Source organism: Drosophila novamexicana, unplaced genomic scaffold (genome assembly GCF_003285875.2).
Source record: "Drosophila novamexicana strain 15010-1031.04,08,12 unplaced genomic scaffold, DnovRS2.1 tig00000009-arrow-pilon, whole genome shotgun sequence".
Taxonomy (NCBI): domain Eukaryota; kingdom Metazoa; phylum Arthropoda; class Insecta; order Diptera; family Drosophilidae; genus Drosophila; species Drosophila novamexicana.
Window position 1 is genome coordinate 2,062,180 of NW_020824766.1, and position 27,637 is coordinate 2,089,816.

Consider the following 27,637-nt stretch of genomic DNA (forward strand, 5'->3'; position numbering starts at 1 on the left):
TAAGAGCTATCAAGTATCGTTTAAACTATCGATAGAGTTGCTGACAATTTATTATCGATAGAAAAACATTGTGATATGTATATGCCAATTTTAAATATTTAAATATTGCTGTGATTCTGATGTTAAATTTGATATATTTTGGGCAATGTGCTCTTGCTGAATATTTATTATGACTCACTATTGTATTAATGAAATACATATATATTCTGGATTATACATTTAACGCATATTTGGACACTATTGATCGCTTTTCAGCCCTGTTGCGAGCAGTGTGACCGCTTGCAGCAGGCAGTTGGCTATACATGTGAATTAACCGACAACTACGCCAAGTACACATAGTTTGGTATTTTGCTGATGCTAAGAGGTGGTCTTACGTGTGCGACTTTCATATGAGTATGTGCGACGAGGAAGCATTTTTCCAAAAATTAAAAAGCTATTAAATAGTGCAAAATAATTGATAAATTTAAGTGCAACGTATAAATAAATAAATACTAATTACGCATGCATATAAATATCAGCGAATAAGGCAAATTTAAGCAGCGAATAAGAGTGACGCAAAAACCACATACACACATACAGGCAGCCTCATTTTTTTTTTAGAAAGTACGTGAAGAAAAACAAGTTGATTGTGTGCGTACGTATGTCGAGTGGAGAGTAGTGGAGACTTTTTGTTTCTGTTTAGCGACACAATTTATTGTGGATGGCTTACAACACAAACAAAAACAACACAACAACAAAAGCAGATAATGTTGATTGCAACACAACATCAACTAGAAGAAATGCATACAACAGAAACCATCAAGTACAACAATTACATTGGAAATTGAAATTTGTGCGACAAAAGCAGCAACAGCAGCTACTAACAACGATTTTCGACGACTGGCAGCCATATTCACAGCTACAACAACAGCAAAATCAGAAAAAACGCGATCCACGGTATTGCAAAGATACGTGACAAAAATCGAGAAAAGGAAGACGAAGACTGGGCATGAAATTAGCGTGAAAAAAAATAACCAAGAAAACAAATTTTAAAAAAGCAAATACTACTGTAAAAAAACCAACAAACAAACAAAAATTTATAAACTGTACTGCATACAACTAAACGTAATTAATAACACAATAATATACGAAATATTATGGAAATTGCCCCAATATTTAATACCGCCGTCGTCGCAACAGCCGCCGCTGCCACCGCAACCACGTCGACGTCACAGCACAAGCAGCGACAGAGGCGCTCCGCTGCCGCCGCACTCTTGACAGCAACAGCAACAACAACAACAGGCGAATCATTTAATGCCGAAAGCAGCGCCAATCAAAATGATAACGGTAAATTAACGCAAGGCAATACAAACAGAACAATCAAAATTAATTGCATAAACAAACTACAATAAAACAAAAAACAAAAAATGCAATAGTTTTACATGAAAAGCTCTTGAACAAGTGCAGCGAGCAAGCGAGACGGTGATATACAATACCTCTCGCTCTATCTCTAGCAGCACTCGTATTTTTTTTTATCTATTCGCCTCAGTAGTTTTCCACGCGCGCAGTTGCAGCGAAGTCGCTTGCAACATTTGAAAAAAAAACAAGCAGGTCGCTGAACCACAAGCCGCCCGTCCGCCGTGCCGTTGCTTTTAGAGGCCAAAATACGATTAGTAACAAACAAAAAAATAGTGTTTATAATTATTATTGCGCAATTTGTAGATCATTGGCCCAGCTGTGATCGCTATACGAATACGCGCACACACACATGCACTAGCCATGATTATTCAGCATTATTTTCAAGGTGCTCTCTGCCTGAATATTTAATAACTGAAACTGCAGACGACAAGGCAGCAAGCAGCGACTGAAGGTCGACAATATCAGGTGGTGCCATACTATTAGTTAGCATTTTGGGGACTCATAAGCACTCTCGTGGTTCATGGCTATCAAAGAGATTCAATTGCCAGGTGGCTAGTTGTCAATTGGGATATATAAATAGCATTTTTTTGGGTCTCCTTTGTAGTTGCCTGTTTTCCAAACGTAGATGAATTAATTCTTAATTTGTCGATAACTGTCCAGTTTTAATGAAATTGGTATCGATTTACAGCTACGATGTTTTGACCATGTCCCATAAATATTAAGAGAAATGTAGAATGTAGGCCTTTGTTTCTCAATCACAGCTTAGCTTTTGGTAGTAATCAAGAAATAGTCTCTATTTCATCGATCGTTATGGCACTTCTCAGCGAAATGTTGCCGATAAAGAAACTGAATTGATTAACAACTCAAATGTCATTGTTTACTATGTGAAATTTAATGCAATCTATTGTATTTCAATCAGTTCGAGTCCATACTAGAGTATACATAGATAATAGCGCAATTACTGCAGATTAATCAAGTTATAGATTTACATATTTATTTAAATAGTTTTGTGAATTTCAAAGGATTATGCTAAGATTTCAAGTCTTAATATTTATCTGTTCCTCATTATGCTTAACTGTATGTTATATCATTATTACATATTTATATATACATATGAATAAATTGCCGAGCAACTTTTGTCAGTCAAATACGGTTAAAATGAACCTGACATGTGACTTGTAAATTTACAATCAACTTGATAAATATTTGTAAATATGATAACAATAATTATGCAACAAATAATTATATCTTGCAACTGATAAAAGTTGCAAAATTTGAAAATTCCAAAAACAAAATATTTTCATATTTTATATCTAAACTTTATATTTTGTGTTCTGATTAAAGTCAACAACTTGGCGTTGATCGCATCGCTGACGCTGCAAAAGGTGCTCAATATAAACAATATTAACAACAACAACAACAATAGCAATGTCCCTGGTAGCGATGGTGTGTTGTGTTATCAGCAAATGTCAGCAGTCACAAAAGCAACGGCAGCAATTAAACAACAACAACAACAACGACGACACTCTGATAACGAAGCCGAGAATGATGTATTAAATCAATTGCTAAAAACGGGCGCGGTGTTTACAACAACAACAGCAGCAGCAGCAGCAGCAACAACTGTTGCTGTCGCCGCCGCCGCCGCTGCCTCCTCCGCGTCCTCCTCCTCTACGACTATCAGTGCGCCCATTGCGATTGAGAGGACGACACAGCAAAAGCAACAACAGAATGGGAATAGTGCACAAAAGCAACGCCTTAATTCATCCATATCATCGACTAACTCAAGCACATCAACCAACTCCTCAACGGCCAATAGCTATGGCAGCTCCTGTTCCTCCACGGAGGATCCCACGGCAACGACAACGGGCAAAGCGGCGGCAATAACAACAACATTAAAGTCGTCCAGCATTAGATTGCCAGAGAAATCGAAAATTCCGTCCGATATACTCGACGATCTGGCCAGTCGGTTCATCATAAATGTGCCAGATATGGAGCTAAATAATTTAATAAGAATTTGCTTTCAAATTGAGCTGGCACATTGGTTCTACTTGGACTTTTTCTGTGCGCCCGAGGATTCGGACCAACAGCAGCAGCAACAGAAACGAAAGCTGCCCGTGGTGGGCATCAAACAGTTCGCCATGCAAATCTTTCAGGTGAGAAAATAAACACTTAATAGTTGAATAATATTTAAATAAACCAAATTTTAATGTGTATCTATGCAGCACATTCCCTTTCTGAACAAGCATTTTGGCACTGTGGATCAGATATTGGAGGAATGGAAAAACTATAAACTATCCGTGCCGACATATGGCGCTATACTTGTATCGGAGGATCTCAATCACTGTTTGCTGGTGCAATCATATTTTGCTCGAAACTCTTGGGGTTTTCCCAAGGGAAAAATAAATGAGAACGAAGATCCCGCACACTGTGCCACCAGGGAGGTATGTAGCCAAGCTCTAATGACACTTGATCGGTAAATTAATGCCCCGTAAATATGTACTCAAATGTGTAAAGCATCAAGTGTACATTTCCTATCACAATAATTGAACAGGCAAATCGATATGGTATATATAACCATGTCTGTCTGGCTGTTAGCCTTAAAACTATTTGTTTTTGTGCAGTAGACAAAGCGTAATGTCAATAGTTGCCATAGAAAAATATCGCAAATCTACCATTTTAACAACCTTGCGACGTGGTCTTTTGTTGTTTGTTGCAAATGAACTGAAAATTGTATTTATCCATTTGCTTTAGGTCTATGAGGAGACGGGCTTTGACATAACGGACATCATAGATGCAGATGATTATATTGAGGCTTATATTAATTATCAATATACACGATTGTATATAGTGCGCAATATACCGTTGGATACGCTGTTTGCACCGCGCACGCGTAATGAGATTAAGTGTTGTGACTGGTTCCGCATTGATGCATTGCCGGTCAATAAAAACGATGCCATATCGAAAGCCAAACTAGGCAAAAACTCAAATTCCTTCTTTATGATCATACCGTTTGTGAAGCGCCTTAAGAAGTGGGTGAATGATCGACGCGCCGGCATAGAACCATCAACGCGTCGGCGAAAATGCTCTGGACAGCAGAGTCCCAAGGCCATCCAAAATGGTGGAACATCCGCATCGCCCACAATGTTGACGAGCAACAGTAACAACATCAACAACAACAGTAGCTGCAAGAAGGATCAGCAACGTGGCTCGTCGCGGCGACAGCGGCACAAATCGATGGGCGATTTGGATGGCGTTAAACTAAATAATCTCAATGGCAAGGCGGGAGGCGGAGGAGGAGGAGGTGGTAACGGCGGTGGTCTTACTGCCAGCAACATATGCAATAGTAATATCAAGCGCAATAGCAATAACAATAGCAATAGCAACAACAACAACATCAACAATAACAATAACAAGCAACTAAATGTGGCTGCGGGCAGCAATACACCAACAACAGCAACAACAACGCCAGTGACAACAGCAGCTGCAGCAGTAGCAGCAACAACATCAACAACACCAGCAACCGCTGCAACGGCAACAAGCAAACGCCAATTGTTTCATAGCCAAAGCCAAAACGATGCCCAACAGCCGGCAAGCAATGAGAAGGTAAGCAATGCTAAGATTGCAGCAAATGCGCTCAAAGCTAAACCGAAGCAATTGCAGATTGTCAGCTCCTTTGATTTGATACGCAAGGAAAAGCAGCAGCAACTGAAGGCGGCCAAGGCTCAAAAGCAACAGCAACAACAGCAGCAGCAATGTTCGCGCACCAAATCGCAAAGTGATAAGCAAAGCAATCAACAGCAGCCGCTGGTAGTCAAAAGCATTTTGAACAGAAACAACACACAACAACAACAGCAGCAGCAGCAACAAACAACACCCACAACAGGCATGGATTTGATTGCCATGCTGACAGCAGCAGCCGCAGCGCAAAACACACCAAAACCGGAGCAACAGCAACAGCCACAACGTCCACGTCCTGCTTCGGTGTCGCTCAATTCGCCAATAGCAACAGTTGCTGACGCAGCCAACAACAGCAGCACAATGCCAGATGCTCAAACATTGCACAAGCTGCAACGCATGGCATCCGGCACTAATTTGCGAATTTTAAAGCGTGCGCAATCGCAGCAACCGCAGCTGCAACTACAACTGCAGCAGCAACAGCAGCAGCAACAACAGCAGCAGCAGCTGCAACTGCAGCAGCAACAAGGGCCTTTAAACTTTACGCCCAGTTTTAATTCGTGGACGAATTTCTCATTCACCAAAAATTTTATAGCAAATGTTTTTTGCTAAGTCAATTTCTATGACTTTTCCTTCTTAAATTTTCAAACATTTTGCATTTTCCAAGTTACAAGGCCAGTTTGTAGGCAGCATACATAAAAACAATAATCGTTACACGGATAAAGTTTTAGGTGTTTCCCATGGATCTCTCAATAAAAGTCTTCTAGACTTTTGGAAAGATGCATTTTTCAGCAGCAGCAACATTTTTCAACATTCATATGTATATAGCAAGCAAGGACTGTATAAAATTTTGTAATTAACATACACATACACATTTTCATACCAAAAATCGAAAAACCAAGGAGAAAGTAAAACGTGAGTCTTCCGCTCCAGCACACGTCATTTTGTAAAAAATTTTCAGGCAAAATTTTTATATACACATGAAAAAAAAAACGAAGCAAAGCATGGTAAAGAAAAGCTAGTTATGAAAAGTTGTGCAATTAGAACGCAGCCAACACTTTTTAAGTACAATACGATATGAATAATTATGTTAATATATTGGTTTTTATTTTTTTATAAGCGATAAAGTGAGCGAAGAGAACATCCTTCTAATTAGAGTTCCAGCCAAGCCGTGTGCGTGTATTTTTTAGAGTAAAGTGAAAAGAATTAAGAGAGAATGATAAACACATGAAGAGAGAGAGAAAGAGAGTAGAAAACAAAAAAGAGGATAGGTAAGAGAAGAAAGCGTAGCTTTAAATGCCCAACGCTCTGTTTTAGGCTTTGTTTTCTATACTTTTCTTAAGTATATATTCGTTCTTTGCACCTAAGCGCAATGAACCCTTTTATACAATAACAACAACATAAACAACCAGAACAAGAACAAGAAACGTGGCAAAGAGGCAAACAACTAAAATGCAACAATTTGCATGACTTTTTGGGTCGTTTTAACTACCCCGCCCCCAACACCACCACCTATAAGATACAATGCGTTGAGCATAAATACTTATAATAACGAGTGTAAATATTTAATTGTGATATAGTATTTCTTAGCACAATTGTGATCTTAACAAAACGGCTAGCTACTACGACTACTACAACTAATATTACATAAATACAAGTACATACGCATACACCTACGTACAAACGTACCGAACAAGTTTTTTATAAGAAATTTTAATATAATTCAAATGATGATGCTACAATCGAAAAACTTTCCATTGCCCCGACATACACATACACATACACAAAGAACATACATACAAACACACACACATACACACACTCATACACCTAAAACTATAATTAGCGAGGCAGCCAGCAGGGGATAGAAACCCTACAATTAACTGGGGGCAATATCAGGTAGGCATATCCAAAAAACAAAAAAAAAAATTATAAGATACAACAAATTTCGAGAACTTGTGACAACTCTGATAAATTTAACGAATTTAACAAATTAGTTTAAAATATTTGAAGCTGAAAATTATCTTTAAAATTGTTTAAGCAATGCTGCCCATAAACTGGCCTTAAAACTGATCTTTAAAAACTTCTACGTTTTTCATCTAATTTTATGATTGACTTTTAAAGCTTTTTGAAAAGCCATATTAATTTTGTATTTTGTAACACCAATCTTTAGTTTCTTTCAATCTTTCGAAATTTAATTACTTTTTTTTGATTTCTTTTTCTTTAATTTCAACAAATGAACTGCAACTTAACGTAGCTGTTCGAAGCGCTTAGCAAATATGCAATGAAATTGGCAATAACTACCTTATTTTGTTTTTCATATCAAATGTTCTTTTGTCAACATTCTTACAATTTCATTGTGCATTTGTTTTGCGCCAACAAAGAAACGAAACAAGAACAAGAAAAAATCTTTTCCAAATCAACAACCACAACAAATTGCAATGAATTATCAACTAATAAACAATAGCATCAGCAACATTCTTCAATTGAAACCAAATTTATTCAAAAACAACGTAACAGCACTATACAATTGAAATTGAAAGGATTTAAATCTTAAATTGTAACAACAATAAGTACAGTAAAAAAATAATATTTTATGTTCTGTAATGTGCAACACGGAAAGCAAAAGCTTTTACAAATACTACGAGTATATCTTCCTACATTTACATATAGTTTATGTTTCAACAATCAATAGACATAACAAATAGTTAACTTTAGTGAACGGGCTGCTGGAGAAACAGATAAAACCCATTTAAAACAAGAAACATCCAATCACAAACCGAAAACATTTAAGTTTATATTTAAGAGAAACAATCCGAAAATACTTGGGCGAACGATTACGAAACTCTTTATAATACTCGTAGTATATATGTGTCTACAAAACATCTAAAATCAAATATATTTGCCACACAACAACAAGCTCTACACTTGCCGTAGGACTAGACCCAAAATCATTTTTAAACGTACCGCCCAAGTATTCATCGAAATGGTAATTAAGATACCTTTGCTATGCATTTGATCAGTTTCTTTCAACTGTAAAACGTCCAAAAAAACAAAAAGTTAATATCAAAAAATGGCAATTTGTAGACTTTGAACTTGAACTTAAAACCGAACCAAACTAAGAAAATTTAACGCCCATTTCATTCAATCAAGAATCAAGAATAACAATATAAATTACTCGTATCATAGACGATTCCCCCCAAAATATTTTTTTTTTATTTCTTTGTGCAACCAACGATAGCAATATTTTCCAAATTCTGGCAATAAAAACTGTATTACATTTTTAATTTGTACTTCCGAGAAACCGAAAGAAATTTGTGTTTTATTTTTCGCCCGTAAAGCTGGAGAAAATTATTATAATAATTATTTAAATTTGTGTTTCTGCAGCTGCTCTGTTTTATTTTGTGGCTGAGACATACATATATAGAAATCTCTCTTAAGCGAACAAGTACAGAACAGCTTACTTCATTTATAACTATACTAATTTGGCTCAGCTTGTCCTGCTGTCATTTTATATTCAAGCTAAACTTAAGTTTGGCAAACTGTTGTTTAAGAGAACTAACACCGTATACATATAGTTATTGTTATTGCATGCTGAGGCTTATAAACTGCATTCGTCCATGTGAACTGTTCGCCGATGGCGCGACATGTTGGATTTATAGCTAAACTGCTTGCCGCAAATCTCACATGAGTAGATCCTCAGGTGCATGCGCTCGTGTGCCAATAGCTGGTAACGACATGCAAAGCGCTTTTCGCACCTGTCAAAACTGCAGGCAAATTGCTTCAGTAGCTCGGCATTGAGATTCTTTTTACTATTCAGGTGCTTTTTAATGTGCTGATTATAGGCGATTTGAAATTTAAATGTTGAGCCGCAATCGCGGCACTTAAATTCCTCTTTTCGGTGGCGATGCACCTGGTTTTCATGATTCACCATGCTGAAGTAACGATCGAATAAGCAACCACACTCCTGGCAACGAAACTCAACGGAGCTCTCGTCTGCCAGGTCTAAGGGTTTCCTTTCGTGTCCCATGACTTGCTCGTGCTGCTGCAGTAGGCTGGCGTTGTCGAAGCTAACGCCGCACTTGCGGCACACATAGTACCGCAGGTTGTGGCTCATGTTGCTGTGCGTCTGCAATTTGGCGGTGCTGCTGAACACCGTGCTGCAGTAATAGCAAATCAGTTCAGGGCACAGTCCCTCATTGCGTATCGCTTTGGCCAGAACTACGCCGTCATGTGCAATGGCGATGGCGAAGTTGTTGTCCGCTGGCGACTCATCCGCCCAATCTGTATTTTCATCCATTACATCCGGACATAGCTGCGCGTCGAGCGTTTCGTAATCTTCATCGCCGTCGATTAGCTCCAGTTCCGAATTCACATCCTCAATATCAGACTCCAGATCGTTTACACTGTTCTCATCGTGGTATTCCGTTGTTGTAATTGTAAGCGGCTGTGCAAGATCTCCGACGTTTAGTTGGTTTTGTTGGGCGTTGCTCCAGCATTGCAATCGTTCCCATATGCTGAGCACTTCAGCCATGCAGGAGTGACACGCACAGGTGCTCAACTCCTGGACATCAGCCTAAGATCAGTCGTAATGGTTATTTTAAACGTTGCTCAGACTCAACAAATAGAATAGTTCTAACCTGGATTTGAAACGATGTAAACAGATGCTGCAGTAGCTCGGTTGCATGTTTGAATTCGTCTAAGTGCTCTGTACTAACAGCTTTATTTTGCACACATAACTTACAGAGGTCCATGAATGGTATAACTTTAAGAATTTAATTACAAAATAAAAACAAAACAAATTCCAGCGCAACACAAATTGACGAGCAACTCGATTAACATGGGGAGTAATGCTGTTAAGAAAGCAGAATTCTGTTAATGTAAACGGTGTGGCAACTCCACAAAGCAAAATCGATTGTTCAGTGTTATCGGTATTATTCTGCATTTCTTTCTATTCTGCGTTTTTTCGTCGGTGTTAAGTGCATAAAATTGTTACATTTGTGCTGTAATAATATAGTTTAAGTTCAAATAGTTGCCTAACAAAATGGTACGTACAACGTGTATGCAAATTCTCCGAAAAAAACAATATGTTTTTGCTTAAACGCGGCACTCGTTTTTTGGTGACGTGAATTATGCATGTGCGTGTGCTTGTGTATAGAATCCAAAAGCGGCCGCGTCACAAATTGTATGGCTGTTATTATAATGCAGCCGCACTTCGATTTTCCAAGCATAAAACATCTCAATAATAATGCGTATTGCAATTGTTTCTCCATGTCCAGTCGTTTGCGGAAAAGTTAACGGGACTGATGGCGCGGCCAAATCAACAAGATCCAGCTGGCGGTCCAGAGCAGCCTTGGTATCTCAAATATGGCAGCCGTGTGCTGGGCATCGTTGCCGCATTCTGTAAGTAGCATATCATGTTTATCAACCAGCAACAACAACAGCAACAACAAGAACATTCGATTTAGCTATTTGCATCGATTTTTGTGTTCTGCATGTAACATTTTGTTGTAACACTGCTTATCTGCTTGCTGGTGTGAGTATCAGTGTGTATCAGTGTGTGTAACCACCCACAATACTCACAGCACGCACACTCGGTCGTTCGCTCGCTCTGCGACCTGACATTGATAAAGGCAAAAAGCACCAAGCAACAACAACAATAAGAAAATGCTATAAAGGATACAGAAATGTTTCTATGTGTCTGTGAGTGTGTGTGTGTGTATGCTCCACACATATGGCAGGGCAGCATATATTTCTCTGTCGCTTTCTATGTCAAGTTTGTTGTGCTAAGTGCATTTTCAATTTTCCTCAATGCATTTCGATTTAGTCATTAAATTGCCATCAATTTTGCATGCTTGGTAATATAATATATTTATCAGTAATTAATTGGCACTCTCTTTGTCTTAGTTTTCTCTCTCTCCCTCTCTCTCTCTCTCTCTTTCCCTCTCTCTTTGTTTTCTGTTGTTATGCATATATCCATTGTTCTTCATTTCCGCAGTTGCGATGACATTGAACCCGCTGTCTGATGGTTTTCCCTTACTGTTTAACGCGATTTTCAGCAAACAATTTTATTTAACCCGCATAAAACCCGCTTTAAGTTCAATGACACGAAGACTCTAACAACTATTTCTAGCATCAAATGGAGCTTAGTTGTAAATAGTTGAGAATCAGCTGCTAGCTGAATCATATGCCAAATGTTTCATAACAAGTAAACCTGTGAGCAATAAATAGTAAATTAATTGAAAACAACGAGTAATCTAGCCCCAAATGTCCGACTGTGTAATACCCTGTAACGATTTAGATTCCAGAGAAACATATGATGATAACTTCCATGTCATATTTTAGGAATCCAACTGTAGGGCGAAGAGACGCACATAGCTAGATCTACTCGGTTGTTCGATATTATACATACTTATTGATTGGGAGATGCCATCAGGTTTTCCTTTTACCTGGTTCCATTGAGTACAGGGTATGCAAAGCATCTAACAGACGATTTATCTCTCCGAGAGTATTTACATTTATTTTTTTTTAAGAAATTTCAGTAGTGCGGCTTCCTTAAACCGGTTGTGTAATAAAAAAAAAAAACGCTCTGCTTTTTTAATTAATACTTATAACATTTATTAATAGCCGCTCGACAGAGCACAGCATGAGTTTGTGCATGAGTTTATTAAATTCTGCACCGCAATAACCTCAAAATTGAGATCAGCTTACAAAAGAAACTGGTTCACTTTTCGATATGTGTATGGCAAACCATAAAATACTCTTAGAAGTTATGATAAGAGTGTATGGAGGCTATATAAATGCAATTGCCAGAGACTGACGCTAAAACTTAGAAACTTGCTCAATTAACACAGTCAGTTATTTGTTTACTTAGTCGCCAAAGTGTTATCATTTGCGTCCAACATTATTTAGTTGCCTGATAAACGCAAAGCAGCTGATAAAATATTAAAATGTAGAGTGCGTACAAATGTTAGAAAGATATAAGGTTTACAGCCTCCTATTTGAGTTTTGTTTATAAATTGCATTGTTGTATGCTTTCATTTCCTTACCACCAAAGTAACCGCACAAGCTGCAGCATTCATTTAACTTTTCTGTATAGATCATCAGCTTATAGAACTCACACAACAGATGTTTATTCTCCATTCATTTGCCAGATACCGCAGCGACCAATGTTCCAATTGGAACAAGTGTTTTTGTTTGTCTTGTTACGCTTCTCTGCTCTCCGTGGCGTTTTATTATTTATTTTAGTTCTATTAACTTTATAGAAATAAAAGAATAAAAGCTTGTAATAAATTTAGCAGTTGAATGAGTCATTATTCCCTTCTTGTTTTTTTTTTTTGATTAGATTACGCTTGCAATGTTATACTATATAATATTTGTCGCGAAAGCTGAGAGATAATGAGGCCAAATGTTGGAGGCGTTGTTGATGGCAATATTTAAAATTTTGAGCAGATTCTAGATGAAATGTCTTTGTTGCGAGACTCAAACGCCCCATTTTTTTTTTTGGGAATTTTATCTAGCTATAAAACGCTTTAGTTTGTTGTATTCTATTTGCCTAGGGCTTATGATAAAATATCTAGCTTTGTGCACGCACAGCAAATGTGCGACATGAATCCAATTTAAGTAGATAGCATGCATATAGACAGTCAAATAATTTAGTTTGAGCTTCATTATATGTGTATGGAAATGTTGATAAATGTTGTTACCTTTTTCACATGAATCTTCATTACCTTGAAAATCGTTGAAAATATTCTTACATATATTTTCTCTCTTCGCTAGTTGCCATACTCTTCGGCCTGTGGAATGTGCTCTCAATAATTGGATTGAGCGTCTCATGCCTTGTCGCGGGCATCATACAAATGTTAGCAGGATTCGTGGTGATGGCGCTGGAAGCGCCTTGTTGTTTTATTTGTATCGAGAAGGTCGGCTCGGTGGCGGATATGATGGACACCAAGCCATTGTATTTCCGAGCGGGCCTGTACTGCGCGTGAGTAACACATGAAATAAACTAGACCATAAACTAAATGCTAATTATTTGATCTTATCCTCACAGCATGGCGGTGCCGCCCATATTCATGTGCTTCGGCCTAGCGAGTCTCTTTGGCAGCGGCCTGATCTTTGCCACCGGCGCTGTCTACGGCATGATGGCGTTAGGCAAAAAGTGAGTAGTTCTTGGAATCATTTGTGGGCATTGACCCATACAACCAATTAGTTAGCTAGTTAGCTGTTAGTTTTGAAACGGAGCAGAGAACTAATACGGAAGGCACAAAATGCTAATCAAAAAATTGTTCTCTCTATTCCTTGAACCGCTTGCGCTGTGATTACGCTTACAATTAAAACTAATGATATCTAACATAACTTAAAAAACAATAACAACATTTATTATCTAACACAATAATAAATAAATAAATAAAAAAAATACAACAACACGAATTATAAACAAAAGAGCTTCGCGCGAGGACATGGCCGCTGCGGCCACATCGCCCACACAAATGGCTGGCGGCCAGGCAGGCGGCCAAATGCAAATGGGCGGCGATCAACATATCACACTCATGGAAGATCCCGATGTTTGGCGTCCAACATAAATGCGCTAACCAAATGCATAAACTGCCAAAAACAAAGCATATAATAAACAATTAAACACACACAGACACACGCAAAACACCCAAAAACAAAAAGAAAAAAAACACATCACACAATTAGACAAGGAAATATCATAATGAAATAATGAGTAACAAATATTTTACGATGCATAGTTTTTAGTGTTCGTTCCAATTAAAATTAATATAAATAATGATTAAAACGTTGTAGGGCCGCGCAGAGATCATAATACACAATGTTGAATACAGATTACAGAATACAGAATTACAAAACACCCCACCAATTGAAAAATATAGAAACTTTTCATAATTGTTACTAAACGAAGAACAAAAAAAAAAAAAAAAACTAAACAAACAAAAAATGTTGACAAAATGTTGCGCAAATGCATTTGCTCCATTGTTTAGTCATTTATCGTCCTTTGCATGCAGTTGCATTTTTCCATTTTTAAATGTCCTTTGTCGCACGAGGTGTTTTTCAAAAGTACAGTTAAATATACAGATATATATATATATATAAATTATATATATTAATAGTAATTAATAGTAATACATGTACAATTTATTTTTAGTGAGAAATTATATTGATAACTAAAAAAAACACGCTAAATATTGCTAACAAGCAACAGCTTCCACACGGCTAAAGTACACAAATTACCTGCAACATAAAAGATAATGTCAAGAATCGTAGAGCAATAAATACAACTCAGAGAGCATTAACTTAATATATTTGATTGCTTGAGCAAAATACCAATTTAAATGTTAAAATGTTAAACAAGATAAACAAACGTTTCTTTGTTCATTTGCTCACGAGATAATGTAACAAATATCAAATTTAGAACTCCAATTTGCAGAATTGTTCATAATTTATTCTTCTTTTTGTGATTGTAATTAAGCATGAGATATGCATCTTATAAATTAATCAATGAATTCAAAGGGTTGTACCTTTACTACTGTATTAAGCTTTAGATTCTTTTGCTAAGTAACAAAAATGTATTGTAACGATTCAAAATGTATACTGTATATTCGGCTATGGCCTTTTCTCTCATTCCAATATTCTTTTTGTTATATATGTTTAACAAGTCTGTTAATATATATATATATGTATACTTGGATATAGCCTTTAGTACTTCCAGACTTCAGTCTGCCAAATAATATTCATATATTAATACTCAGCTGTTGATAAATTATTTATCAGATAGCAACATGATACTAAATATTGTGGGCTAAGCAGTTACAGAGTTCTGAATTTATAACTTGTTTATTTATTTATAATCAAAAATATATTGTTTAATCACATACAAAATACTCGCAAACAAAACATAAAAAGCATAAACATCCTAATGGATCCATATTGGCATCCAATGTGGCTTTCTTTATATAAATGCATACTCTCTGATTACAAATCACTTTCTCGCAAGCAGCCAGAACAGAGTCCTAGCTTAATATACCTTACATATAGTTAAAATTAGTTAATTAATTAATTATGCATAACGAACGCAACACTAAAAATCATTCAAGTAAAATATTCTGTTTAAAACTTAACTGATATAACATATGTACATTATGCTAAAGAATTGTACATGCCAAACTGCCCCCGAACAGTCCAGTTAATGCCAATTTGCAGCCTGCAGCAAGTCAACTACGTAAACTTCAACAACAACAGCAAGAAGTACGCTAATGTAAAGGCAATTCATTTTTGTATAAGCAATTCTCTTAAGTATTTCGAACGATTGTAGTTTAGACATTTTTTAGTCACTTTTATTTTTGAACTTGAAGTTTTTTCTAATTGCACTTGCTTTTAATAAGTATTTATATAATTTGATAGTCCCTTTATATACTTATATATATATATAGCTGACGATTCACGTAATCGGCTACGGATTTTGAAGGTTTCAGTTTGTCATCTCTTTTTTTTTTATTTTACTACGATCGACGGTTCATCGTGGCCGGACGCGTTGTTAGCTTCATATATTTATTAACTGTGCCTGTATATTTGAGCTTTCGATTTTCATATTGTTTTGTTTGTTTTTTACTCTTTCTCTATCGTACTTATATTGTTGCAGTTTGCATGGGCTTTTCCAAGATAAGGAATATAAGTTTTATAACTGACATAACTATAGATAGTTGTGGCCTATTGTTTAAATATTTCATATTTCTCTTCATGTACTAGTCTTTTAATATTCTTTTCGATAGGTATTTTTTCTTTTTCTGGTCGATAATTCAAATTTTATTTTTGTCCTGAACCCATTCTAATTTATTCTTAGACATTTTTATTTAGCAGTGTTTGACTTTATTGGCTTTTTTCTTTCTTACTTTGCTTAGTCTGTTATTCACACTCTTCTTTCCCGCTTTCGCTCTGAATTTATCATTCACTTATAAATAAATCACAAATTAAAACGCTGTAAGCCTTACATCAATTTATGAGAATCACATAGAAGGGCGGTATTTTAAAGGGATAACTAGGGGAGAAATTATTTGTTTCTCTCCAACTCTCCTTTTAAAAACCGCGCTACTATTCTATTTTCCAAAATTTATATAACCCTTACACGGTTTTTTTTGTTAGCGATTTATTAAAAAGTAAGTGGATTGATAAAAGTTTAACTCAAATGTTAAGAGTGCGAGTGGGAGATGAGGAAAGGTGTAGCTGGAAGAGTATTTATATAGGTGTATGTGAATAAAATATGAGTTAATGCGAATGTGTGTGAAACCAATGCAGACTTGGGTATAGGGTTTTTCCTAGTCGAACACTCTCGATTAGAGCACTCGCACTTGTTTAACGTTAACAAACATAGTTGTTTAATAATTGGCCTACGCATAGCAATACTCCACAGTTCTTAAGACACACATTCTTATTAACTTTCTATTTATTTAACATACTTTCCAGTATTATGTTGTATTATAGTGCGTTCTGTTTTGGTAGGCTTGATGTGGTAGATATGCCATGTCGTTGTTTTTGTACTTTTGTCTAAATATTCGCTTTCCTAACTCATCGCAGAGCCTCCGCCGCCGAAATGCGCGCCGCGGCACAGCAAGCATCATACGGTGGCAATGCGGCGCCAACAACCAACGATCGGGCGGGCATTGTGAATAATGCGCAGCCCTTCTCCTTCACCGGTGCCGTGGGCACGGACAGCAATGTGTGATGAAATCGGTAATGGAACATTTGGATCGTGGCTGGGGTGTGCGGTGAGAAAACAAGACTCAAAACGCAACGCAACGCATTGAAGGCAAACTACAATATACAAAAAAAAAAAAAGAAGCAAAGTAAAGCAACATCACAAGGCAAATTTCTAACTAACGTGTGCAATTTATTGTTGGCGATCAATTTCCAACCGGACCGTAAATATAAAGGATCTCTCTCGGTGTAGAGCTGAAGACAATGTTTATAAAACTGAGCAGATAATGGAAACCTCAAAGAACCTCTTCAAATAAACCGTCTAATCATTGATTAAAGTTTTTGTATTAAATGTTTTGGCGTTTTCTGTTTTATATTTCTAATTGTTGCCTGTGTATCATTCCAATTCCAATTTTTGGTTTTAAAAACAAAAAAACAAAAACTTATTTAAAATTTAGTAAAAATAAAACTATAATTGACCATATTTAAATTAAATTATTGAGCGATGGCATAATTGTATGCAATTTATGTTTAGTCATAGTTTAAATATACATATAATATATTTAAATGCATAATACAAATAAATATAAATATAAATATAAATATAAATAATTAAATGTTTGTAAACCATATTAAAATTGAATTATGCATACTTTAAATTATGTTAAATAAAATTAATTATACATATATTCAGCTTTTTGCGCTCTATATCAACTTTATTGCCACTTAAATGTTGTTCAATAATTTACAAATATTTAAAGTTAAAATCCACATTCTATTGCATTTGTGGTTTGTGAAACAATTTTAGAATAAGCATAACAGTTAACGAAAATATTTAAAAATAATTTTATGTAAAATGATTTATGCATCATTCTGGGAGCTGTCGTTGTCGGACTCTGCAATTTCTTCCAATACAATCTCATCATCATCTGTATCATCATCTTGTGCCGCATCATCGCCATCTTCATCGGCTTCAATATCACCGTCCGCACCGTCTTCCTCGTCAGCCTCCTCCTGCTGATCGTTGGAGCCTTCCCAGCGGAAACGACGGTCGCTGATTTTCTCCTCGCTACTTTCGGCAGACACCGCAAAGATCACAGCAAAGAGCGCTGCATATAAAACATAAATTGAGGATTGTTTTAAATAATTAAAGAATTGCTTAACTTACCAAAGCTCATGATAAGGAACTTGTTGGATAGCATGTTAATTGAGTTGATATCTCAGAAATATTCAATGCTAATTGTTGCGCGGGCTGCCCCTTTTATAGTCAAATTTTGGCATGCGCTTTTAGCCAAAATTTGCTGTGACTAGCGCTAAAATCTATTTGGTGTCAAGCAGCTGTACAAATATTAATGCTTTATCTAAATTTATGTCATACGTTATTAGGTCAGCGTCTCATAGCTTTATTATGCTACAATTCATTGCTAATGCTTCATTTTAATTATGTTTGATTAATGAGATCTCAAGTTATTGAGTGAAATATTCAATAACATATAGCAAAACAGGATTTTTATCTGTTTTCCATTTATTATCCATAGTGGAGTGGAGCGAGTGGAGTTTTCCATGTCCCCGTCTTGGCTTTCATATACATCACATAAGTTCAACAAATTCAGCTTCCTAGCTTCCACTTACTTCGTATTGGCTTCGTATTGATCGATAGATTCCTTGTTTAATTGCTCAAGGAACAATTTGATCATAGTTGCGTTCGCTTTTTCTCTGCGTATGTCTACGTTATCTTTTCTGTAATATCATAATATCTATCTCAACGGAACAAAAGTACAAAATATCTATATCTATGTATTTAATAGTACGATTCTGCTTTAGGGAAACCTTTTCTTATCCGAACCGGAGAATGTACGACTTTAAAGCATATCTTTAGGCTACGCAGGGTGTTTTTTTAAAATTCGACTAGAGCAAGACATATAGTGCATACTTTCGAGGATTACTAAAAAGTGTATTTTATTTGTTTCGCCTAAAATATGTCCATTATAAATTTGCGAATATGTGAATCCCTTGGTAATCCGAGGCGTGAGTTCGTTGTTGGCGTTACAAAAACTATATTATGTTGTATGTACACTTGTGTAAATTAGTGGTTTTTTCTTCGCTCTTATTCTAATTTGTCTCCTCACAGGCATCAATCCAGTCGTTATAGACGTCGACTGGTTCCGAAAGGGATATGATTGCCGTTTGATAGGATTCCTGACACACGCGACATATAATGCGACCTACCTTCTTCAATTTGTCCCTAATTAGGCAGATAATCATTAGATATAGGATTTTGGGCGTGTCCACCAGATAACACTTACAATATGACATCGCAGGAACGCTCGTGATTACAAAAAGGACAATTAAACTGCTTTTCCAGACTCTGGATGTTTTTACGCTTTGGCGGCGGCTTGCGCTTGGACTTGCGACGTCCCATGCTTAATTCTCAGTAATCTAACGGAGAAACTGGGGATATAGCACATTTTTTGGGATAATACGTACAAAATAAGAGTAAAAACTTACAATACTCGGCCTTTTCCCTAGTTCGCTAAGTCTCAGTAATCTGACGGAGAAACTGTGGATATTAACACATTTTTGGAAAAATACGTTTGAAATAGAGTAAAAACTTACAATACTTTGCCTTATCCGTTGTTCCTTGGCTCACGTTCAGCTGAGAACTAAATTTTTGGTAAATTCTCTCATGTTGCTAAGGGGCCTTATTTTCTTTTTAGTGACAGAAATATCAAGGAGTGCTTTGCTTTCCATTTTCTATTCAAGAAATACTATTTAAAATTTGAGACTGATATTTCAACGCTTACTTCTTTTTATACCTTTAAAAAGAATGTTCTTAAGTACTTTGTCTTGTGTTTCTATAAAAGAAATATACGATTTCTTTAATGTCAATTTGCCTTGAATTTTGTATTAAAGAATGATATACAATTTTTATAAGCCTTTCTCCTTGTTTAATACTTGTAGAGAATACTTTAATGTGACTGAAATGTTAAGGTACATACATTTTGAATTTTCTTTTAAAGAAAGCGTAGTCTGGTTTTTCCTTCATCCTTTTTATGCTCTTGTGGGTTTTTATTTTAAAATGTGTTACGCGTGCTTTCTATTACGCTCCGTGGCAATTTCATAACCGGGCGGATCAAACTACATAAATCGTATAAACATGCCTTATTAAGTTAGACTTAAGTTATAGAAAATATCAGTTGGAAACGGAGATTTCCTATAAAAGAAAGGTAAATGCTTGCAAGTATTTTAAATTTCCGAATAATGTCCGTTTTATAACCTTGTAGAGGGTTTTATATTTTAGTCATTAAATGCGTATATCATAAAAGGAGACATCTCCATTCTAGATCGGAATCAACAGCCGAATTTATAAAGCCATTTCCGTCCGCCCGTATGTCCGTCGCTCCGTCTGTTAGTCCGTCCGTTTGTTCGTCTGCCTGTCTTTCTGGATCTATGTGAAATAGTCTCATATCTTGGTTTGTTTTTCTGTAACAGACAGTACATGTCGAAACCAATATATCATATAGCTGCCATAGAAAAGATCGGTCAAAAGTAGGTTCTTGTATGTAAAAAATCGTTGTTTATATATGTATATCTTGACCAAACGCAACATTTATCAGTTTGACTATGGTCCTCGTAGATATATCATTGTCTGCCATAAAAACGATCGGACGAAAAGTTATTTTAATCAAATATCTGCAATGATCAAATGTCTGCAAGGGTATTAAATCTTCGGCGTGCCGAAGATATTCCCACTTTCTCGCTTGGAAGTAAATTCAAATGTTTACCAAATTTCTTGTGCCTGCCTCTATTACAAATTTGTTTGATATTGAAACCACACGAATACTCAATTGATTGTGCCCACATCTGTTAAGGATCTGGGCAGATGCCTCTTATCTAATGCTTTTGTTTGGGTTTGGGTTTTGCTTTTTATTTTTTATTTTATATTATTCAATGTAGCATAAAATCGCTTGTCCATTGTGAAAGATACTCAACTGATCACGTGAAGGTATCGATTACGGGCTGCGCAATTTGGTTGAGGGGAAAGATATGTTTAGATCTGTGTTGATATCGTTGCATGTGGGTCAAGTGTTTGGTTTTGGATGCAGGACTTATGGATCGCTGGCAAAGGCTTTCCCACAGTTGCGTTTGAAGCCAGCGAATGCCGACATTTTTCTGGCTAAAGCGCCGTAGAACTGAACAAAACACTCAAACTCTGACGACAGCTCAATACGCAGCACGATGCTCAGACAACCTGCTGTTTAACATATTAGCACCAGGACATCCCAGGGCAACGGGTGGTGTTTCACAGGACAGCTGAAAGTGTCAACAGTCGGCGGCGGCGGCGATGGCAAAGCAAAAAGTGAGTTGTAAACAGTTTGTGCCTGGCATGAAATTGCTAACAAAATAGTTTGCCAAAAAGTTGACACTGGCAGCAGGCGGCAGCCAGGACGCAATGGAAGCGTTTCACAGCACAACAGGATATATTGGATATGCAGCTGTGCAGCACATTTATTGCATTCGCCACGCTTTTCAAGGCAAAAAAAAAAAAACAGCAAAATTAACGCAACGATTTCAAATTATTCGCTAAATGGGTTTAAAATTTCATCAGGCTAGTTGATCGAGCTGCTTCCTGGCCAGCCTAAGACGCTGCTTCCGCCTTCCGACTTTCATCCATTGCAGCCTTCTTTTGTTGGTCTTTCGGGCCACATCATTTCTATTAATCTCCCTGTCCAGCATTTTTGCCAGCTGCTGCTGCTGCCGTTGGCCATTTGCCTTTTGTGGTTCCTTGGCCAGTTGACCGGTTGCCGTTGGCCAAGTGCTCGCTTGGCTTTTGTTTGGCCTACTTCAATGCCCTGCCGACGCGTCCTTAAATGCATTCGATGCTCCTTTTTTTTCTTTTATTTTTTTTTGCTACGTTCTTGTTACTTTTCTGCTGCTTTGTGTGTTCATTTGCTTAAATGCCTCTTATCCTGTTAAAGTGTGCGCCTTCTGTTCAGTGTCCCTTCGCAGAAAATTGATCTTTTTTGCAAATTTCCTGCAGTAGCCCGGTTTTTGTCTTCGTTAACGTGCTTTCGAGCGCATCTTAATTGAGTTTTTCTTTCTTCATATCTGCAGATAATGTTAGTGTAATGCAAGACCTAAGTTCCGCTTGCTTTTCAGCGATTGTTCATTTCTTTTAATGCTCTAAAAGGACTTAGATTTTTCAAGCATGTTTGCCCAAATAAATGAAAAACCTTTGTTAGATTTACCCAAAGCTATTAAATGAATAACTAAGCCCGTTGAAATTGTTGCGTTTTTTTTATGGCTAATAACTTTTTATCAGCAGTTTAATTTTATTGAATACCCCTATTTATCAATAATAAACCTCAACAGTTATTTGATAATTGTAAGCTTCATATAAACACCATCAAAACAAAACAAAAAAACTTTATTAACAATACACAATCTCATAAAGAGGCCACACCTGAGGGATTTCTCCATCCAAAGGCAGAACCAATTGGAAAAAAAGCTTTTTTAAGCATAAAAATTGTTGTTCTTTCTGCCCAATTAGTTGCTTTAAATACCATAAAATTATTATGTTGAATATTTTTGTGGACCGATTGGATTTTTATATTCAATGCCCATATCGTGCTGCCCCTTCGCCCATCCGTTCCTCTGCTCATCACTTGAATTTCACTCAAAGCAATATTTCATCAAAAATGCGATGCGCCAAGGCGCCCCAAACATAATTATTAATTAAAATTCCCAAATCAAAATCAAATTACCACTAAAAAAAGAAAGATGCATAAATTTTTGTAAAATGACAACCATACACACAACACACACACAAAGCACACTCAGCTGCAGTCTGCCGGGGTTGGGGAATGGGATGCCTGTCGCCAGCGCCTTCCGCTTTGCCTTGGAGCAACTTCCAAGAATTTTGAAACTGGAAAATGCTATTCGGAAAATGCATATTATATGAAAATTAAATTATGCATAATTATAATTTTTTTTGTTGCTGGCATTTAAACAAAACTAGCGTGGCGAGCAGGCAGAAAGGGCAGGCCCATAAAACTGTCATAAGGCGGTAAAAATGTGAGGAGCTAAACTAGATATGGGGAATACTTAACAAGTTTTTCATTTTCATTTTGTTGCGACACGTGTGCCTACAAAATCTGTTAGAGTATGGGGGCAAAACACTATACAACAAGGTTTTCAGAATTATAAAAAAATTTTAAGAACATTTCTTGTGTAATAAACTAAAATCTGCTCTAGTAAAAATCAGAAAACATAGAAACTGATCATGTATCATATAATATATACTCCAAATAAACCAATTAAAATATATTCTTCTATATTATAATTCCTAGAATTCCGTTTACATAGTTATGTAGAAATAGCCACAAATATTTTGGAATATATTTATCTTAGGGTTATCTTATTTAGTTTTGCTTAGCATATTTTTTCCATAAGACTGCGTAGTCCTCTTCTTTCACACTGTCAGCCCATATATTCCCATTTAAAGTCTAAGTCCTCTATTAAAGGCAATTCGTATTCATATAGTGCTCAACTTTGTTGCACAGTGTAATAATATTTCCATAAAACCAATGAACGCGCTGAGGGCCAAAATGTTTTTGTGCTCAATTAGCGTATAACATTGTCACAACCTTCTGGCAGCCCCCCAAGGCCCCGTGTTCGACAACATCAACAGGTAAAAAGCTGATTTGGTATGCGAAGGAGTGAGCAGGGCTGAAGGGAGCAGGAGCTGCCACATTGCATAATCGTTAAAATGGATAAAACCCCTTTTTCTCTAATGCTCATTTTCATGCGTTTTCCCGGAAAATTATGGCCACAAAGTGCTCGGGCATAGTTTTCCATATTTTTCCCTGGGCTTACGCGTGGCCGCGATTTAAATTATGACAACGTGGAGCCCAGCTAGAACCGACTCGACTCGCCTGGGTGCCTGGCTTCCTGGCGCCAGACCCGCTGGTGGCCTCTTGCATTTGGATTGGGTTTGGGATTTTGTTTGTCTGCTTAACGATTTAAATAATGTCTGGGCACAGGAAGGATAACAAACGCTATGGCGCTTCCCTGGAACTATAAATTTTTAATTCGAGCTTGTAGCAGAGCATAATAATGGGCAGGTGGCAGGGGCAACTACTAAGTAGAAGCTGGAGTGCTACCGGTAGCTGCAGCGGCAGCAGCAGCTGCAAATTGGGACAGACTAATCTTATCAAATATTGACAATAACCCAATTAGTAACCACCTACAGCAAAGAAACGTTGCTGAAGACAAACAAACATTGCGCAAAAGGTTTCATCCTCATCTTTTATTTCTTTAGAAATGCTACTAGGGAAGCTGTCAGCCCGACTGAGAATGGTACTGCGAGTAAGACATCAAGGAGGCAAAGTCGCAGGACAAATATCAAACGCAGCTGCCGTCAGGACAATGCGGATAAGTCAAATCGCAAGATGCTCGCGTCAACCATAAAACTAGCCAGAAAGATAAAACGCACGCCGGACCCAAAATCCGAGAGCTCGCACCAGGACCGCCCCTGGCGAACGCTACGAGTTTTGGTACACGCCAGGCAGCCTCTAATTTGTGAAACTTGCCTACAGTTTAGAAAGCGACGGGCAGTCGTCGTCCGTCCGCATTGGTAAGTCCCTCAACGAACCCCTAAACAAAAGAGCAACCTCCTACTTGCCATGACATTTGAGATTTTGCAGTCGATGATTTCCAATGCCGGACAATGTCGTTCAATTCTATAGAGATGTTCTTTTTACTTTTTTTTTTCGTGCAGCTCGTGAAAAGCGCAATTCTAACTGGCCACAAAAGGATCCGAAAATTTGCCATAATCATGACGTTTTGTAGTTTACCTTTTCATAGATCCTGTGAGCATTTGTCTCACCGTTTTCGCCTGAATAGTTGGATACATCTTCTTTATAACATAATCGTTGTAATGTTGCATCTTTATGCGACTTACCTAAACAGAACTGAGCAGTGAGGGGGTGGGAATACGAGTGTAAATGGATGAGCCAGCTATAGAGTACTTTTCCTGTGCATTTGATTGTTGATCATGATCTACAGAAATGTAACTTGTTCTTTAATGGCTGAATTACGAAAGATTTCCTGTGATTATCTTCTACATGTTCCTATAGCCCAAAAGCCTTAACAATTTCTGCCACAATAGTTATAAATTATATGATGATAGTTGTAGCTCGACTCCGTCCAAATTGAACTCTTTTTGAAAATATAAATTTTTATATCCATTTAATTCTCGTAAATATTGCCATATACAAATGTAGATAGAACGGAAGGTTCAAACTATAAATTATCAGGCATTCATGGGTCCGGTGAGGGAATGTACAATAAATCGCCAATAAATGTTTTTCATTTACTGAAAACGTAACTCATGAATATTTCAGCAAAAAACAACTAAAGGCCATAAAAATAAAATGCAAAATGTGCGACAGACGCCGAAGTAAAACAACAAATAACAAATAAACAAAAATAATGCACAGTTTTATTTAGGTGCAGGTTTTTCTTTTATGTTCCTTGTTTTTTTGTCTTCTTCTCTTATTGGTAGATGAGAACTGGAAGCTGGCCAAAAGCAACAATCACAAAAGTAACCTCAAAAATTTCAATAAAGACCACAACAAAGCAATTTATATAAAAATGCCACAGAGAGCAGGAGGGGATCGAGTAGTGTGAGAGCCAAAACAACGACAGCAGACGGCAAATAGAGCAAAATATTGGATGGGTAGGGGGGTGGGGGGCTATACTGGTTGGGGACCCGGCACGACATTTTAACAAAACAATAGAAATCAATTGATTGCGTTGTGGGAAGCTTAGCACTTGATTTCCGTTGTGTTGTTGTGTTTGGGATACCGTCAGGGGTAAAAGGGGGGCAAGGCAGTTAGCCCTGGCCCAGGCGGCGGCGTAGGGAGAACAGGAGGATTGCGTGCGCCACAAAAAAAAGCCAAAGGACTCGCTGTTGTTGTTATTTTTGTTGTTGTTATTGTCGCGTTACTGGCGCTGCGTTGGTGCGGCTAAAATTCTATTTTTCCAATTTTTGCGCAATTTATTGCATTGTCAAGGGATTCGCAGCAGAGCAAAAGCAAAAAAAAAAAAAAGAAATGAAAAGAAAAGCAAAAGGCATAAGAAAAACACCAAATACAAATACCAAACAAGTTATGGCCTCGATATTAATAGAAATCGATTTCCAAATACCCTGTAAACTGCTTTTACATGGTAAACAAATATCTAAACAAATATAAAATATATAAGGAAATCAATATAACATAATAAACACATAAAATATAAACATCTAAAAAAATTAAACAAAAAATATAAGATTAAATATGAAATATAATGTAAAATATAAACTATACAATAAATATAAAATAATAAACATAAAATGATAAATATGAAATAATAAATATAAAATTTAAAACAAGGTTTATATGCTAAAACTGATAACCTTGTGATCCTAGTCAATTCCGTCTTCAGCCTTTCTATAAAATATGATGTTGAATTCCTTTTAAAGCATCTCAAAATTTAAGTTTATATTTTAAATAGTTAAAAGTAGAATAGTATCAATTAATTATCACTTAACTAACACTAATATAAGAGATCTTAAGCAAACTAATCGAATGCTACAGATTTCATTTGCATTAGCTTCGCATGCCCTTTAAATATGAAGTACAGGGCATGAACACCAAATACAAATACCAAAACATAGTGCGGCTTGTTCGATGGTGTATCCTGGTGGGTCCTGTGGTACGTCTGTCTGTGGCTGGGGTTTGCTTATGGTACTGGGGCTTTGGGGCTTTTGTGTGGCAAGCGTAAAAGTAAACAAAGCTAAAAGCGGAAACGCAAGTGAAATAATGCCGCAGAGCTGCACGGAGCTGAACAAAGGCAACAACAACACGACATCAGAAACTAAACATCAATAAGCATTGACTAACTGGGATGCCGTAACCAAGGAACCTGGCAACAGCTCCTCCGACTGGCAACTGGGGAGTCACAGCATTAATAGCTGAAATTAAATAATCGCTCCTTAAGCGAAACGTCGACGACGATGACGACGATGTCTGCATGCAGCACAAAAGAATAAGTGAAGACCCAATTGGGATTTGGTTTCGATTGAATAAAATTAATTTTAATTGGTTCTGTCGGGTTGAATAACGCTACGGGAATAGTGTGCGAATGATTTGTTGTGCTTGAAACTAAAATTTGTATTACACAAGAACTATGCAAGTATTTAACTTCAATAGATCTCTAATCAGAAGCTATTCAAGCTCAGTCGCACATCTTTCAGCTGCCTTTTAATGTGTGACTCACAGCCGGGTTGTGAGTCATGGGGCAGAGGTGTATTAAAACCGTAGCAACCCTCCATAAACTACCCACAAGTGTTGTCAGTCTACAGATTTTTATCGCAGCATACCAAAAAAAAAGGAGAAGAGAATCCATTAGATTTTGACAGACGTGCGTTTATTAATAAAATTTTTATTATATTCCTCAATAGTTTAGAAAAGGAACCAAACCTGATAAGCATCAGCTGTATAAAGGGTACAAATACCAAAAAATACATGGAATCTAGGTTTTATGTATGCATTTTACCTGGAACGAAATATGACAAAGAACGGTTTGAGTTTGGGTTAAGGCTGAAATAGGCTACAGCTGTTTAGGTCTGGTCCGCACCTGTTGATAAGGCGGCTAATTTTGTGTGTGCCCATAAAAACAATATCTGTGTGTGTGTTTGTGTGTGATTGGCTCTAGCAAATTAGTCGATGATTTAGTTAGCCAAAAGGGTTCAAGGATTCTGGAAGCACACACACACACACACACACCGCCATACCATATGCTT

At 37.0% G+C, this 27,637-nt stretch overlaps 5 protein-coding genes across 10 annotated transcripts; 2 read left to right on the forward strand and 3 right to left on the reverse strand.

Moving 5' to 3' along the window:
* Positions 1-167: 167 nt before the first annotated feature.
* LOC115767240 lies at positions 168-8,333 on the forward strand. 2 transcript variants are annotated; one of them, XM_030711453.1, is made up of 5 exons: positions 168-1,326; positions 2,743-3,551; positions 3,621-3,839; positions 4,150-5,001; positions 5,059-8,333. In XM_030711453.1, exons 1-5 carry the CDS (start codon positions 1,137-1,139, stop codon positions 5,683-5,685), a joined length of 2,697 nt encoding a protein of 898 aa, XP_030567313.1. In that variant the 5' UTR covers positions 168-1,136; the 3' UTR covers positions 5,686-8,333. The 2 variants fall into 2 exon arrangements, with proteins under 2 accessions (XP_030567313.1, XP_030567304.1); XM_030711444.1 differs by having other exon boundaries at positions 4,150-8,333.
* Positions 8,334-8,460: 127 nt separating this feature from the next.
* Positions 8,461-9,894, reverse strand: LOC115767005 (zinc finger protein 850). Its single transcript, XM_030711130.1, has 2 exons — positions 9,714-9,894; positions 8,461-9,649 (listed from the first exon to the last, which is right to left on the reverse strand). The coding sequence occupies exons 1-2, from the start codon at positions 9,825-9,827 to the stop codon at positions 8,675-8,677; spliced, it is 1,089 nt and encodes a 362-aa protein (XP_030566990.1). The 5' UTR covers positions 9,828-9,894; the 3' UTR covers positions 8,461-8,674.
* A 112-nt stretch (positions 9,895-10,006) lies between these two features.
* LOC115767940 (calcium channel flower) lies at positions 10,007-16,929 on the forward strand. 2 transcript variants are annotated; one of them, XM_030712325.1, is made up of 5 exons: positions 10,007-10,120; positions 10,353-10,476; positions 12,853-13,060; positions 13,127-13,234; positions 13,520-14,193. In XM_030712325.1, the coding sequence occupies exons 1-5, from the start codon at positions 10,118-10,120 to the stop codon at positions 13,656-13,658; spliced, it is 582 nt and encodes a 193-aa protein (XP_030568185.1). In that variant the 5' UTR covers positions 10,007-10,117; the 3' UTR covers positions 13,659-14,193. The 2 variants fall into 2 exon arrangements, with proteins under 2 accessions (XP_030568185.1, XP_030568177.1); XM_030712317.1 differs by lacking the exon at positions 13,520-14,193 and adding an exon at positions 16,669-16,929 and having other exon boundaries at positions 10,013-10,120.
* Positions 16,930-17,649: 720 nt separating this feature from the next.
* On the reverse strand, positions 17,650-17,990 carry LOC115768811 (rRNA biogenesis protein rrp36). Its single transcript, XM_030713512.1, has 2 exons — positions 17,957-17,990; positions 17,650-17,897 (listed from the first exon to the last, which is right to left on the reverse strand). Exons 1-2 carry the CDS (start codon positions 17,988-17,990, stop codon positions 17,650-17,652), a joined length of 282 nt encoding a protein of 93 aa, XP_030569372.1.
* Positions 17,991-18,727: 737 nt separating this feature from the next.
* Positions 18,728-19,491, reverse strand: LOC115767979 (transcription elongation factor 1 homolog). Of its 4 annotated transcripts, none has more exons than XM_030712406.1 (4): positions 19,405-19,484; positions 19,297-19,348; positions 19,095-19,239; positions 18,728-19,033 (listed from the first exon to the last, which is right to left on the reverse strand). In XM_030712406.1, exons 3-4 carry the CDS (start codon positions 19,208-19,210, stop codon positions 18,901-18,903), a joined length of 249 nt encoding a protein of 82 aa, XP_030568266.1. In that variant the 5' UTR covers positions 19,211-19,239; positions 19,297-19,348; positions 19,405-19,484; the 3' UTR covers positions 18,728-18,900. The 4 variants fall into 4 exon arrangements, with proteins under 4 accessions (XP_030568266.1, XP_030568257.1, XP_030568249.1 ...); XM_030712397.1 differs by having other exon boundaries at positions 18,729-19,033; positions 19,297-19,336; positions 19,405-19,491; XM_030712389.1 differs by having other exon boundaries at positions 18,729-19,033; positions 19,095-19,227; positions 19,405-19,483.
* Between the last annotated feature and the right edge of the window lie 8,146 nt (positions 19,492-27,637).